The sequence below is a fragment of the Rousettus aegyptiacus genome, unplaced genomic scaffold (assembly GCF_014176215.1).
Source record: "Rousettus aegyptiacus isolate mRouAeg1 unplaced genomic scaffold, mRouAeg1.p scaffold_m13_p_5, whole genome shotgun sequence".
NCBI lineage: Eukaryota > Metazoa > Chordata > Mammalia > Chiroptera > Pteropodidae > Rousettus > Rousettus aegyptiacus.
In genome coordinates, this window is record NW_023416308.1 from 98,731,693 (window position 1) to 98,746,667 (window position 14,975).

General features: G+C 37.8%; 1 protein-coding gene across 8 annotated transcripts in view; it reads right to left on the bottom strand.

The window, feature by feature from the left end:
* WT1 (WT1 transcription factor) overlaps positions 1–14,975 on the bottom strand; it is a 48,658-nt gene that overhangs the window by 20,367 nt on the left and 13,316 nt on the right. For 5 of the 8 annotated variants that reach the window (XM_016147077.2, XM_016147076.2, XM_036220814.1 and 2 more), the window contains exons 4-5: positions 11,973–12,050; positions 10,890–10,940 (exon numbers count right to left, since the gene is read on the bottom strand). In XM_016147077.2, the coding sequence (XP_016002563.1) occupies positions 10,890–10,940; positions 11,973–12,050 (129 nt within the window). The remainder of the gene's footprint in view (positions 1–10,889; positions 10,941–11,972; positions 12,051–14,975) is intronic. The other 3 variants (XM_016147079.2, XM_016147078.2, XM_016147081.2) reach the window with 1 other exon arrangement.

Here is a 14,975-nt window from a genome sequence, read left to right on the forward strand (position 1 = left end):
GGTTCAAGTTATCATTATGACACCTGAATGACTCCCAGCTGTTTTCTCCAGGGGTACGAATGAAATTAGGCCTGTGGAAGGTTTAAAAAATATCGTGGGAGTGGGTAGCATAAGACAGTGGGGCAGTGAGGAGAAGCAAATGCAAAATATTCACTCTTCAGTATACTTCATCTTCTGTTCTAAGGTGCAACACATGTGTTATAAAGAAAGCACAAGGTACACCCATGGAAATGGCCTGCTTAAGTGCAACAGAGCGGTCGAAACAGCAGTTTTTATAAAAAAAATTTCTACCTAACTGGAAAAATAAACACACTGTGTGACTTTATTTCTGGCAATGGGTGCAGACTGTTCACTTTCCTAAACAGCTTTATATGCATAAAAATGTATCCCGAGAAAGCCTGCTTTTTCTAGACAGCTTTAAAACACATAACCACTTGTCCTTAGAAAGTTTGTGAAAAGAGAAGAATGCCCCTCATATAACACAAATTATGAGCCCTCTTCATGCTAAAAACTTGTACGCTGAGGTCTGACCCAGAAAAAACTTAACGTTTGAAAAGTAGCTTCTTTAGAAATGATTAATTTTGATGTTACACAGGCACAAGAAGATTAATAAAAAGGAATTGAGGTTTTACAGATGAGGAAAACCAGAGCTGGCCTGAAATCCCTTATCAACAGAAGAGGTTAAAAAAAAAAAAAGAAAAGAAAAAAGCAAGAAGAATTTTTTTAAGGCAATTAGCATGTGATATGAATATTTTAAAAAGGAAAACCAGGGCCTGTGATTTCTCTCTTCACCCCTTGTCATTGGCCAGGTGGGCATCTTCCTATCTTTACCTCTGTCTTCTCATCTCTGCAGAGTTAATCAGATTGAAGGTAAGCACCTGGGAAAACTTCAAACTCTTTTGTATCCAAAAAAAAAAAAAAAAGAATTTCCCCAAAACCCCTCTTCTCTCTTTATCCTTGGTACTCAGACTTATATGAGACACTGGTTTCTTTTGGTGTTGAAAATACTTTGATTCAAGCTTGGAGAAGTATAACCTCTTCCTAATGTGCTGCTTTTAATGGAAATGAGCAATGGAACCATGTAAAGAAATTAGGCTTCCTTACACAAGGAATGAGGCTGAACACACCATCCCTCGCTTATTCTTGGCCCCACCACCAAAAAAAAAAAAAAGGACTCCAAATCTAATTGAGCCTCTAGATTTAACTACCTGTTTTTAGGAAACAAAGGAGATGGAGGCCCAAAGTTAAATGACTATAAGAGGAGGCAATCAGCCAAATCCAGACTGTGGGATGTTCTACTGGCCAACTGACCTACTATCTCCAACGAATCAAGAGATGTGAAAACAAGAGGGGTATAGGGTGGGAAGGACAGCTACATATAAAAGAGACTCAAGAGAGGACAACGAACAAAATAAAATAAGGTCAACGAAACAAAAAGCCAATGCACAAATGTTCATCATGCACAAGGATGAGCCAGAGATAACTGGACTTGAACTAATAAGCCATAAAGGACTTAGGGCCAAAAGAACCAGGAACTTCTAGGAAGCCTCAGTGGTCGCACCAGAATTCTTAGGTTTAAAGATTTAGTGGATAAAAGTATGATATGCCTGTAGCCAGAGTAATTTCAAAACCCACTTTCATATCCATTTATAAGCTCTGACTTGGGGAAATGAATAGATATTGACTTATCTTTTTGTACATACTCAGAGTTGGTGGCAACCTAGCCCAGCTACCTCTAGTTCAACATGAATGCTATTTTATTCTTTGCCTGAGTGTGATGAGCTAAGGGCAATGTTGATATAAAATTCAAAATTCTGCACACATATTATCAGCAAATGCCATCTAGTCATTCTATTTTCTTTGTGTAATTTAATCTTTTACAGTGCTTTTTTTTATAGTGGGAATATAACAAATCAGTGCTATATTAAAAACCAAAACATTATTCTGCTCCGAGAATATAAAGGGAAAGGACAAAAGATGAAGTCTCTCTCACTAATCTAGCACTGAAAGTAGAACTTAAAAATAACAACCAACTTAAATTTGATTGAGTTAAAACAGACAAATAATGCCTATCATCTTAATTTGTAGATATAAAATTTCCCCAGAAGCATGGTCTACAAAGAAGAATCATCTACTTTTTTACTTAAAAATTTACATTCCTCCTGCCCTCAGGTGTTTCATTTCAGTTCAGACCTCAAGAACATTATGCATTTTTTACTTTTAACAAAAACTTTATATTTTGTTTCACTTTTAATTAAAAATTGCACGATGGCAATAATTCTAACTATTGTGCTTTTTAATGAACACTTTTACCATGAGCACTAGAAAGAAGGTTTCCCCTTCCCCACTGCGTCCTTCATTTATTTTCTATCCAGGTTTCACACATTCTTACGGCATACATCTCATATATCCAGCTCCACATCACCCCACTTTCATTAACTCTGACTTTTTAAATTATTGCGTATCTCTTATTTTTCCCATTTCACATCCATTGCACTTTGGTCTGGTAACACAGCCCTCTCTTCCTTTTAGGGAACCACCTCTCTCTACATCTACCTCAGGCTCCAGGGGTGAGTACATGCCGAGGGCCTGGCCAGTCAGATAACTGCATTCTCTAGCATGACCCAATCCAAGCCAATCGGAGCCTTCCCTGGGTCTTTTGCTGGAGAGAAACCAAGAGAGAGGCATTCTCCTTGTGATGATGCTGTAGGTGCCAAAAACCAGAGCTATTGTTGCCACAACAGAGAAAGCTTGCCTGAGAAGGCAGCCAGCACAGAGGAGAACAGAGACATGGGACAATAAAAGTGTTCTAATGACAATGTCTGAGCCCCCGAATCCAGACCTGGGGTTGTAAAACATAGTACCATAAGCTACGAAATTCCCCCTTTGACCTATGCCAGTTACAACTGGCGTCCTGCAACCTGCTATAGAAAAATTCTTATTAATATTTAATAACATGGTTACCTAAAGGTAATTAGCTTTATTTTTCAGCAAATATATTGAAACATGACACCTGTAAATGAGTCCCTTCAAAGTATTACCTTTTGGAAGATGCCCACTTGTTCCAACGATGTTATTATTACTAAAAACTTGTTTGTATTCCTCTCTTGAGAGTTTCTTTATAGTCATGGCTCACATGTCTTCACTTCCCATACTGCCCAGTCACTGGCTGCTATTTGATAGGGGACACGGGCTGAGTGGTTAACAGCCTGACAACAATGCTTATATAAATCAGCCCTATGGACCATCAAGCTTTCCTCATCACTCAAAATGGTACGCAAACCTCCTCCAACTGACCTTTTTCCTCTGGCTTCACACTCGGAGCCAAGCTAAGAAATATTTTAAATCCAGTTTCCCACAATGGTTTGGGAAGAACACACCCCCCAAAAATTCACAATGTCCCTGTTACTTGGAAGGATATTTTTAGGCATGACTTTCCTTCGTACTTCAACACATACAGACATAGGAACTCATGTTCTCATAGACCATCTCATCAGACCATATAAGAAATATCTGGATATCCCCTTACATGTGGTCTGATACTGAGATGCTAGTCCATCAGAATCCCAATTTTACCTAACTCACTGGGTTCTATATCCTCAATGCTTTGCTCTATAGCAGAGGCCACCGCTAGCTCCACCCCAAGGATAGGTGCCCCAAGTCCACATGATAGAGGAACCCTGAATTTCATACAAGAAAGATGGAACAAGGTTTCCACCCAGCTTGCTCTCGCATTTTTGAATTGGAAAAATTTACTCAACTGTGCTCAATTACATAAAAAATGTCCTCCCTGAAACCCCAGCATTAAGCAGAGAGCTCTTAAGACTAAGAGCTCTCCTGCTTCTCCAGTTGAAATGGAGGCTTGTAGGTGATTATGTGTGCATAATCATCTATTCTGTAGGCCCTACTCTCCAAACTGATGTCAGAAATACGACAAAGTAATTCAAGGTGAAAAAGCAAAGAAAAGCCTGTAATATATCTAAAAGAATCATACCCACTTTCAAACACATTCTGAGGCTGGAGGCATTATTGTTAAAAATCTTGAAAGGAGGACATTCTAGGGATATCCGACATAGAACAAAACTTGAAAAAATGTTGAGAAATACCATGTTCTTGAAAAAAGGATTAAATTTTTTTCAAAAGTTAATCTCCGGAATTAATTTTTAAACCTAATGCAGTTCATTCAAAATTCTAATTAATACTTAAAAAAATAAACTTGTTATTTTAGAATGGTTTTAGGATTACATAAAACTTTCTAAGATAATACAGATGGTTTCCATATATCCCACACCAAATTTCCTCTATTATTAACATCTCACACTAGTATGGCTCATTTGTCACAATTAATGAATCAATATTGATAATGACTCTGAAATTAACAAAATGAATCTAAAATTCATCTTAGAATGAAAAGAGATAACAGCCAGAAATAATTTGAAAAAGAAGTACAATGTTAGGAACTCTCATATCAGATTAAATAGATTATAAAATTATAGCAAAGAAAAAAAAATCTGATACTTGACAGAAAGAGCCAGACTGATGAAAAGAAAATAACAGTCTAGAAATAGAACCAAAGAATTAGCATCCAAGGATTGATAAAGGTAATATTTGAAATCATTGAGAAAAAGATGGATTATTCAAAATAGTTTGGGGATCCTGGCTAATCATCTAGAAACAAATCAAGGTGAAATACAGCTGTCAAATAAATTCAAGATGAATTAATTATTTAAATGTAAAAAGCAAATCAAAAAAGTATATCAATAATAAATTTTTAAAAATATTAGGATGGGAAAACTCTTTGTAGGCATGATATAAAAGCCAAAAACTTACAACTACAAAATATAAACTCTACTCAGCCATTATTGCTCAAAAGCAGCCATAGAAAATACACAATAAAAAAAAATCCTTTGGTTTTTTTTCTTGTGTGACGAGAACATTTAAGATTTACTCTCTTAGCAACTTTCAGGTATATAATATAGTATTGTTAACTACAGTCACCACTCTGCATTAAATGAAGTGCCACAGAATATTAACTAACCCTATTGCAGTAACCATTTTACAATATATACTGTGTATCAAATAATCACATTGCATATTTTAAACTTACACAATATGTCAATTACATCTTAATAAAGGTGAAAAAATACGTAACAAAAACCACATGAACTGATAATTTTTAATATATAAATAAAATTTTCTGACAGAAAAAAAAACCATTCACAGGGTTAAAACACACACCAGAGAAAATTTTTTCAGTAAATGACAAGAAAAGGGTTACTATCCTTTTAAATAAAGAATTGTAAACCAGTATTGTTACTAGTTGAACTATCCCAGGACCTAGCTAACCAGCCCCCACTTGCCCGTGGAGCCTCTTTTCTCTCAAGGGCATTGTTCCAGCAATCCTATCCCTCTCCCATCATCATTTTTTTTCACTTCTTGATAATTCTCATCGGCATATAAACATGCAGGTATGTCTATCTAGATATAAATAAAATAAAGCAAAACAAAAAACAAAAAACCCTTTTCCTGACCCCTCTATCCTCACTGAGCTAGAACGACCCCCCCCAGCCCCGCTCCATTTCTTTGCTCTCCTTTGCAGCAAAACTCCATGAAAGTGTTGTTCAGTCTATCTCCTCCTACGATCTCTTATATCCCATCTCTATGAGGCTTTTGCCCTTTCCAGAGGCAACTACAGTTAGTGGTTCAGTAAAAGCTTCCAGACTTTTTTCTCGACAGATAAAAATATATCCTGGTATGTTTTTAAAAGTTATCTGGGTAGTAAGATAACAGATAACTTTTCTTTTTTCCTTCATAATGTTTTGGTATGTCTGAATTTTTTTTTTTTAATAATAAGCCTGTGTTACCTTTTTAATCAAAAGAAAAGTTGTTTTCATTTTAGATGAAGTTACCATCTTAGCATTAAGAATACTACATCTGAGGCTCTGCCTTTGAAATGAAGAGTTATGAATAAAGCCAGAATAAATTCTTGTTCACTTTTAATAGGAAAAATAAAACCCCTACTAAAATATATGGTGGCCCTATTTTACAGAAACATTTATTTGGATGACTCTGTGTCGGTTTAGCTTCTATATCCATGTTTTTCTAGCTAGCAGTTATGGGTTTTTTCTTCGGTAGATGACAGGGAGAAGAATAAATGTTGAGTAGAAGATCTCAGAAGGGAGCAAGATGGGATCACAGACGTAAGAAGTCCAAAGTACCCCTTGAGTTCATGAAAGTTATCTTCCACGCATCTGCTATATCCTCTCCCCCTCCAATACACAAAGACACACACACACACACACACACACACACACACACACACACACACCCCTTAATCAACCCATTGGAACTCTCATAATCCCACCTCATCTCCCTGCACTGAGTCCACCATGCTTCTCATTTCCAGCTTGGCCCCTTAACCACCATCTTCCCTTTCTATCTTTCCTGCTTAACTCCTTTCTCCTCCTGATCTGAACAGACCTGTCATTTTCCCTCACCTTTAAGAGAAGAAAATAATTCCTTGCTTTTAAACAAAACAGTAACATAGTGTGGAGATGGTAAGTCTGTAAAGTCCAAAATATTTTTTAAATGAAGTATTTTTTTAAAGGTTAAGAATATTTTTAAAAGTCAACGCTTTCATGAAGGTTGAAACACAAGATAACTGCAAAAGCCTATTGATATGCATTTGCTGAATTAGATCTCAGTGGAAGCCAATCATTTCTTATTTTCAAAAAATGAGGGGAGAGGTACATAGGGGTAAAGAGGGGCAAATACATGGTGACAGAAGGAAATTTAACTTTGGGTGGTGAACACACAATGCAATATACGTGTGACATGTTACTGAACTGCACACTTGAAATCCATATGATTTTATTAACCATTAGAATCCAAATAATTTTAATTTAAAAAAGAAAATGACACAAAAGTATGCATACACATAGAAAAAGGCCTAAAAGCGTATGCAACATAATATTAATAGTAGTTTTACTCGGGATATTGGGGGAAGTGTTAATTTCCTTCCCTATGTATTTGTATTTTCTAACTGTTCTTTAATTCATATATGTTACATAAATAATTAAAAATTAAATACAGTAATCGAACATTTGTCCCTAAAGAAAAGGGTGGGAAAGGTGAACATTTAGGGAGGGGAAAGTAGCATCCGGGAGGTGAGAAGTGAAAGCAAAAGAAGCAACTAAATTAGTTCACTCTGAGAAGGACAGGGAGCACAGCTCTAAGTCAGAATCTCCACCTCCACCCTGCAAACCCAGGATTCCCAAGCTCTGTCCTGCAGCATAGTTAACTAACAGATCCAAGCCAAGTCCAACGCAAGGCAAAGAACTGCTTACAAAGCATCAATGTAACCATCTGAATGGAGAAATTAACAACTGTTTGCTTGGGGCGGAGGTGGAAGAGTACACTCTGGAATGCTGGTATTCACAGAGCTGTTTCTCTCCACCTTTGTTTTTGTGTCTCAAGCTCCAGAAGCCACTCAAAAGCAGGCTATGTGTTTTCAAGAAGTAAATCTCTTGGATAAGTACCTTATGTTCACGAGCTGGAGAAGGAAGGTGCTGGGCTGTGTATTGGAACTCCCAGCCAGAGAAGACAGCTATCTCTTTTGGCACAGGTTCTCAGGGATGAGACCATGTCTAGCGGGGATTTTCTCCAGATTCAACAGCCTTGGCCCTACCAAAACGTGCAGCTTTGTTTGCACCATACATCACTCATCACGAGTCTTTCGTTTTTCCTTTCAAGCATCCACAGGTCAAATACTGTGTGTTCCCAACAGCCTGTGAACTTCTTGGACCAGCAAAGGGACATTCATTTTGCTCAGCACTCCTTTAACATTTCTATTGTATTCGATTTCCCACTCCCCCTACCCAGGTCCCCAGAGAATAACTTCTTCCTTGTTTTAATAACTTGGACCACAGTCAAGGTTGATGTGTTTCTCCATTTTGCAGGATATTTTCTTCAGGAGAGACAAAACAGAGGCTAACAGAATAGCCAAGCCTTGTGAGCAGCCTTAAAAAACTCAGCAGTCATTAAGAGCACAGAGAACATGTCTTTAAAAGAAATAGAAAGCAGACAATGAAAGGTACCATAAACAAACAGAATTATTCATAAAGGTGGATTAATGCTTAGAAAGGCTCCCTGGTGATTTTTTTCTCTGTGACCCACTTTAAAAATCTAATTTCATTTGTTTGTGGGTGAGGTAGAGTGTCAGGGTTAAAAGAATGGTTTCACAAAGTACTTTCTCCTTGTCTTAAATCGAAATACAATATTGTCCCGTTTGAGGCCATGAAAGTAATTCTGATCCCAATGGTCGAATGGAGATGAAAAAATGAGGAAAGGGAGGAGGGGACAAGAGCGAGTCGGTGGCAAGAGCGTCCTCTCCTCTCCATCACGTGTCGTGCCCAGGCTCTCCCTAATATCCCATCGCCACCCAGCAGAGTACCACGGCTCCCAACATCTAATGAAATGACTTCGCAGGCGTGTTAGGACATGAGGACACAAGCCTATCCTTTTTAAAAAAGTAATATTTTCAAGGAAGGAAGACATGAACAAATATTTAGTGGGGTTAGTCTTAAGTACATAATCCTTTAATCAAAAATTGATAATGCCTCATTTTTATGCGTGATATGGAATTATATCTTCCTTCTCCAAAACATGAGTCAAACCTCCAGCTCTCCTGTTATATATCTACACTGTCACCATGATTTTTCTTATCAACGATTTCAAATAGTGTCAAGATACTAGTAACGGATTAAAGCAAAAGACAGTTATTCCTATCTTTCTTTATGAAACATCTTTTCTCAGGTGTATTTCCCATGTTAACAGTGTTCTCATACCTAGCCAATAGAAAGTAAATTCGGTATCATAAAGAATAATGACACCTACCCAGATTATGTCCCCCTTGGGGAAAAGCCAAACTTTCTACTGGAATAACAGATTCACCTGAATCCAGTTCTTGTCTGTTCATGGGCATGGAGTTAAGAGCTAATTAATCATTCCTTTGAAGAGCTAAAAGAGAGGCAGAATGAAGGTCTTGACAAATCAGTGGGTTTTAAAATCAATTTACACATTGCCACCAGCATTTTTAAAATGGCATGGAATGAAGTAGAAAACATCAGCATACACAGTATGGAATAAGTATTGTTTTGTGAAAATTTGTGGCGTGCATGTGTGTGTAATGGATCTCAGTGTACAACGTATTTCTACTATGGTCACAGTCCAAAAGTTTAAGAAACTCTAATCTAGGGCCCCGATCCTGGAGTCAGACAGACGTGGACTCCAAAGTAGCTCTGCCAATTACTCACTATGTGAACTTGGTTAGGTGGCTTAATCTCTCCAGCCTCCTCATCTCAAAGATAAGATCAAAAGAGGAAACGTGTAAAGTCTCTCATACAGGACCCATTAATATTAACATCCATTCTTAGATAAATGTTCAGTTCACAAATGGAAGCAGACATTAGCTGGCTTATACTATCACCCACAGTGTGAAAGGAGATGTTAGTGAATTAGACAATTGCACACTTTTTTGCTCTTCAAAGAGTTGTTCTTCTGTAGGACTATCTATTGAGACCGTTTGACCCTTTCTGTACAGCTCTCTGAATGAAGTTAGTATTCAAGAAATACATTTTGATTTCAGAAATCCTTTTCTAAAATGTAAGCACCAAACCAATGCAAACTCTTCTAGATTTTTTTTTCTTGCACAGAATTGAAAAAAAAAATATCGACATTTGGTGCTTTATCCTTAAAATATAACTTCTGACTCTCCAGCAAGTGACTAATAGATCTTAAAAGTTATCAAAATTATTTCAACTATAAAAACACCCAGAGTTAAACACATGCCAAGATTCCTGATCTGTAATTTTTGTAATTAAGCAGAAAACAAGCCCTGGAATTCAACATGAAGAAATTTTGAAAACTGAAACATACTCACTTCACAATCATGTTCTTTCTATTGGCAGTTAGTTTGGGGACAGTTACTGAATTCTGAGTAGACGAGAGAGAAGAAAAAAGGAAGAGAACCAGAAAGAAAGAACGAAACCAAGAAGCTGAGAAATACAAGTTGAGAGTAGGTAGAAAGACAGAACGCTGAAATTGTTGGCATCCCCTTGGATGGAAATGGGGAGGGAAAAAATTCAAATCAACGGAAAGCTTCTTATTTGGGGGTTTAGAGAGAGGAAATGGAGATTTGGGTAAAATAGAAAAAATGGGGGATGGGGATAGAGAGAAGGATCTAACAGTTTGCCTTAAAAGATGAAAAGCAACTCTGCTGATCATTGAAGGATGATCCAAAAAACAGGACTGAGCCAACAAAAGAAAGAAGGATGAGAAGAGCAAGGCTGGTTCCGGTGTTCAAGAAGAGAAAATGAAATCAAAAGAAATGGTTACAGAAATGTCCCAGGATGCAGGCTATAGAACTGGGGAAGGTGCAGATGTTTGGGAACTAAAAAAATCGTTGCAGAAAATCTGACTATAGATTTAGGGTAAAAATTAATTTCTCCCTTAGAGATTTAAAGGTATACAAAGAAAAATGTAAGTATGACTGAAAGATTTGATTGATCTAACAGGAACATGTGTAATGCCACAAATTTAGTATTTTGTGAAACATTCACGAGGAAACGAGCAGGGTTCCTACTGCATCGCTCTAATAATTGCTTTCCAGGAGTACGTTGATAGGAAGTGTCATCACCTCCATTTTTTGCCCACAGTATGTCTATGATAAATAATAAAAGACAGAAAGAGGGAGAGAGAGATTTTCCCCATCCCAGTGCACCAAAGGCTACCCTAATTACCCATGGTAAGTCCTAACTCCTGCACGGCCCCCAGGCACCGCCACCAAGGCCTACGTCATTTGCTTTGCCATCATCGCATTGTCCACTCACTTGCTCTGCCCTTCTGTCCATTTCACTGAGCTGGAGCTCCCAGCAGCAACTCTAGAAGAAAAGAAGAGGTGGGGAATGGGGAATGGAGCATGCATGGCTCTAGCAAGCCCCCAGATCCCAGAATCCAATGAGAAGCCACTACATACACAGAGATGTGAAGCTAGCCATCTAATAGAGATTCTGAACTAAGGCCCCAATCCCACTGGAGCCGATGGTGGAGTGGAAGGCCCCACAGGGAGGCGGGAGAGAGTCTGGGCTTCGGAATCAGATCTGGGCTTGGAATTCCAGTTCTACCACTTCATACGATGTGAGCTTGGGGAGTTACTTAACTCTCTGAGCTTGATTTATGTCTTTGGAAAACAGGGTAACAGTACCTAGGCTTGATAATATTAGGAAGATTAGACAAGGTGACCTAAAACATCACCTGATATATTGTAAGTGCTTCATGAGCGTCATATCTGACTTCCTTTCAACTCGGACTTGCTAGAAAACTGAAAGCAAGTTCGTTTACTGTTGAAAACAAGTCCCGCCTGCTTTCTTTTTTTCATTTTCAGGTCCTGAGAATTGTCCCTACTGATGTGTTCGTTCTCCCTGTTGTGGCTCTATAGCAAGTGTAAAGAAAACCTGTTGGCACAACCAGGTATGAGCACATCTGACTTTGGATGGCCGATCGCCCTCTCTCAAATACAAATTTGGGTCCTGAGCTTTGTAAATTGAAAGCGTTTCTCAATGAGATGCAGTAATGGTTAACATCTGTGATATCACTAATAAAACAAACATTAAACAAGGCTGAATGAACATGACTTTGAAGAACTCTAAAAAATTCAATAAGGGCCATATTAAGTTTTTCCAATATTCTCAACAACCTTGTTCCAGGCAAAAGCATCCTCTATTTATATTCCTGAAAATTTACTACTGAACACAACCCACCAATTGGGGGTGGGAAGAAAGCATCTCGATTCTACAACAAGCCATGCTTATTCTACTAGAACTATACTCTCTTCATAAGTTATGAGCACTTTTCAAATGGTTCAAGCAGGTATGAGTTACTGTCCAAGGGCAACGGAATAGAGAAGACCTTACCCCTTCAATGTGGCTCCTAAGTTCATCTGATTCCAGGTCATGCATTCAAGCTGGGAAGTCATCTGGTACAAGTTGTCACTGTTAGAAAAACACCCAGTTAGAAATGCAAAACTGCAAAAAAAAAAAAAAAAAATGCAATTGTTTCTTCAAAAAGCAGTGGAGTTCTAACTTTTCTTTACAGCAAAAGCCTTCATGGTTTCCAGAATGACAGAATATATGAATCTGAAATAATCTTCATTTCATCCCACTGATTTCTGCACAGTTATTCACTTCACGCACAGCAGTAAAAATGTGAGAGTAATTTGGAAGCCTCTAAAAAAACCTTAGTATAGCAAACATTAAAGTTTCTAAAGAGGTATTAAACCTTTGAAGGGAAGAGGCTAAAGGGAGTGAAACTTTGGAAGGCAACACAGGCTGGATAACTCAACATTAAAGTTAAAAGCCTGGAGCTGAAAGTAAAAAGACAGCAGATTAATTATTCGTGAAAAGGCCATTAAGTTGTTTTAATCAAAAGGATAAGTATCATGTGGATTATGTGGGCCCGAAAAGTCAAAGAGTGATGGGTGATAGACGGTCTAATACTCAAGGATGTAACAAGCAAAAAAGAGGATAAACTCTCTGTAACACTAAAGGAATCATTCTCTATAAATTTTATAATTCTGGCATAAGTCAAACGGAGCTTTTTTGAAAAAAAGCCCTCCGCCCAGTTCTGAGGGAAAACAATGGCTGATCATTTATATTAAGACTCCAAAGGAGAAATGCACTTTTATGTAAACCAACCAAAATTGTTCTCCCACCCCCCTTTTCTTGCATGCACAAGTCTTATAAACATCTTTATTACATGTGTCTTCATTCTTATTTATTAATTATCTCATTCCTAGAAAACGAACACTTAAATGAATCACTGGGCATCTCCTAAATTACCAAGCTCTCTATTCAGCGTAAATTTAGTCCTGAAGTAAAATGGTTAATTATGAAATTTGAAACCCAAGAGATTAATGGTTTGTCTGGGAACCCTTGGTCTAAACACATTACAGAAGAACATTTTCACTCCACCTTCATGACGGAAGTGAAAAAAGGTAAGAAGCTTTTAATATCTAATGTGTGATATCAGATTGCAAATTCTGGACAGTCTCCATCTTGTCATGGCATTCCTTTGGGTTGCTTCATCCCCTGGGCAGAGCCAACACCAGAGTTTAATTAAGAGAAGGTTTTATCAGGCCAACCAAACTGGGAAATTACAGCAACAAGGAATAAATGAATACTGTGCTCTCTCTCAGCAAAGCTTGATAAATCATGGTAGAGTCCATCTGCCTCTCATATAATCACTGAAAATTATTTGGAACTCTTTAGTGGCGGGTACACAGGATAAGGAGGAAATCAGATGCCAGAAGAGAATGTTACATGTGAAATGTGAAGTGACTTCAATCTCCAAGTATGTGTAGTTTCATTAGTCAGTGTATATCTGGACCCCATCATTCATCCCCATGTCTGACTGACTATTATGCTACTACAATATCCTACATATCAATGAAAAAAAAAATGATTAGTTTCTCCTGCAGCTTCCCCATTTGCAGCAGCGGCTGGTGCTGGTCTGTGCCACTATGTTTCTCAATTCCACGAATTCTTGCTGTAAGGCCAGTGTAATTAATTCCTGAAGGACCCCAATTTTTATTAGACGTGCCAGGCTGCTGCATTTAACACAGGAGAGTTTCTTGAACTTTCTTTGAGCTGACAGTTCATTAATAAGTGGCCTCCTCCACAATCTCTACTGGTTTTTGTTCTCCTGCACTTTTCATCAAGCAATCCATTTATTAATCTTGCCATTAATCTCGGCCAACAGGCATTGTATTCCCCAGGCGGCTCTATGTTTTTGTCACTAATTTTTAAAAAATTGTTCACCAGCTAAAATCACTCAGCCCCACTTGACAATTTTCCTAGGCCTTATTGGGATGTGGGATCTTTCTGAAATTATTTCGTCCATGCCTAAGACTAGAAAAATCCTCATTTTCAAGAGGGATGAGAAACAAGATTGAGCGACAGAAATTTACACATATGAGTTAATAAGTTCCAAATAGCTAACTTTATGATTTAGAAATTTTCTCACAGATTTAAAGAATAGTCCAATAGATTCCTAAGGGTCTCTATAGGAAGTACCCTAAAGAGAAGACACTTTTAGAGATATTTTCTTGCCCCCTCAAAAGCACACTTTCTCTAATACAAGGTCTATGTCTTACATATGTGCATCTTGCTAGTAGGTGCTTAATAAATACTCTATACTGCACTGTCCGATATAGTAGCCATTAGTCACATGTGGCTATTGAGCACCTGAAATATAGCTAATGCCACATGTTGAAATAAGGTTTTGACTGTACCCGGCTAAATATAATGTTTCAAAATAAACTTTGTCGTTTCTTTTTTTATGTGGCTACTAGCAAATTCAAAATTATATAATGCCTTGCATTATGTTTCCATTGCACAGTGCTACTCTCTAAGCTTTAGGACCCTGAGCGAATTAATTCAGCTCTCCGCACCTCGGGTTTCTCATCTGTCAAATGGGAATATTAATCTCAATCAGTCTAACGTTAAGGGGATGTTGTAAAGCTCTAGTAATGACTCTCTGAGGACTATACAGATAAAATCTTTTAATTTTTTTCTAATTTATCAAATTTTGCACAGTACTTTCACACATCTCCAATATTTTTCACAACTCTGTGAGGCAGGGATAATTATTATCCCTATTTATCAAAGGATGACTTGGGCTCAGAGAGATGCCTAGTGCTGGTTTCTCTAACGTCCTCACACCTACCCTGCCCTGCCCCTTTGAAGGTTTAGGTATCACTGGCCTCTGAGCCTCATCCTCTCACTACCATTTAAATAATAGTAATAATAACATTATGACACAGACAAGAGTCTGGAGGAAAAAGAGAACATACTCAAGGCATGTCATAACCTACTGTCTCCAGAAAGTTACAAGATGCAAGATGCCCAACATGTTCTCTT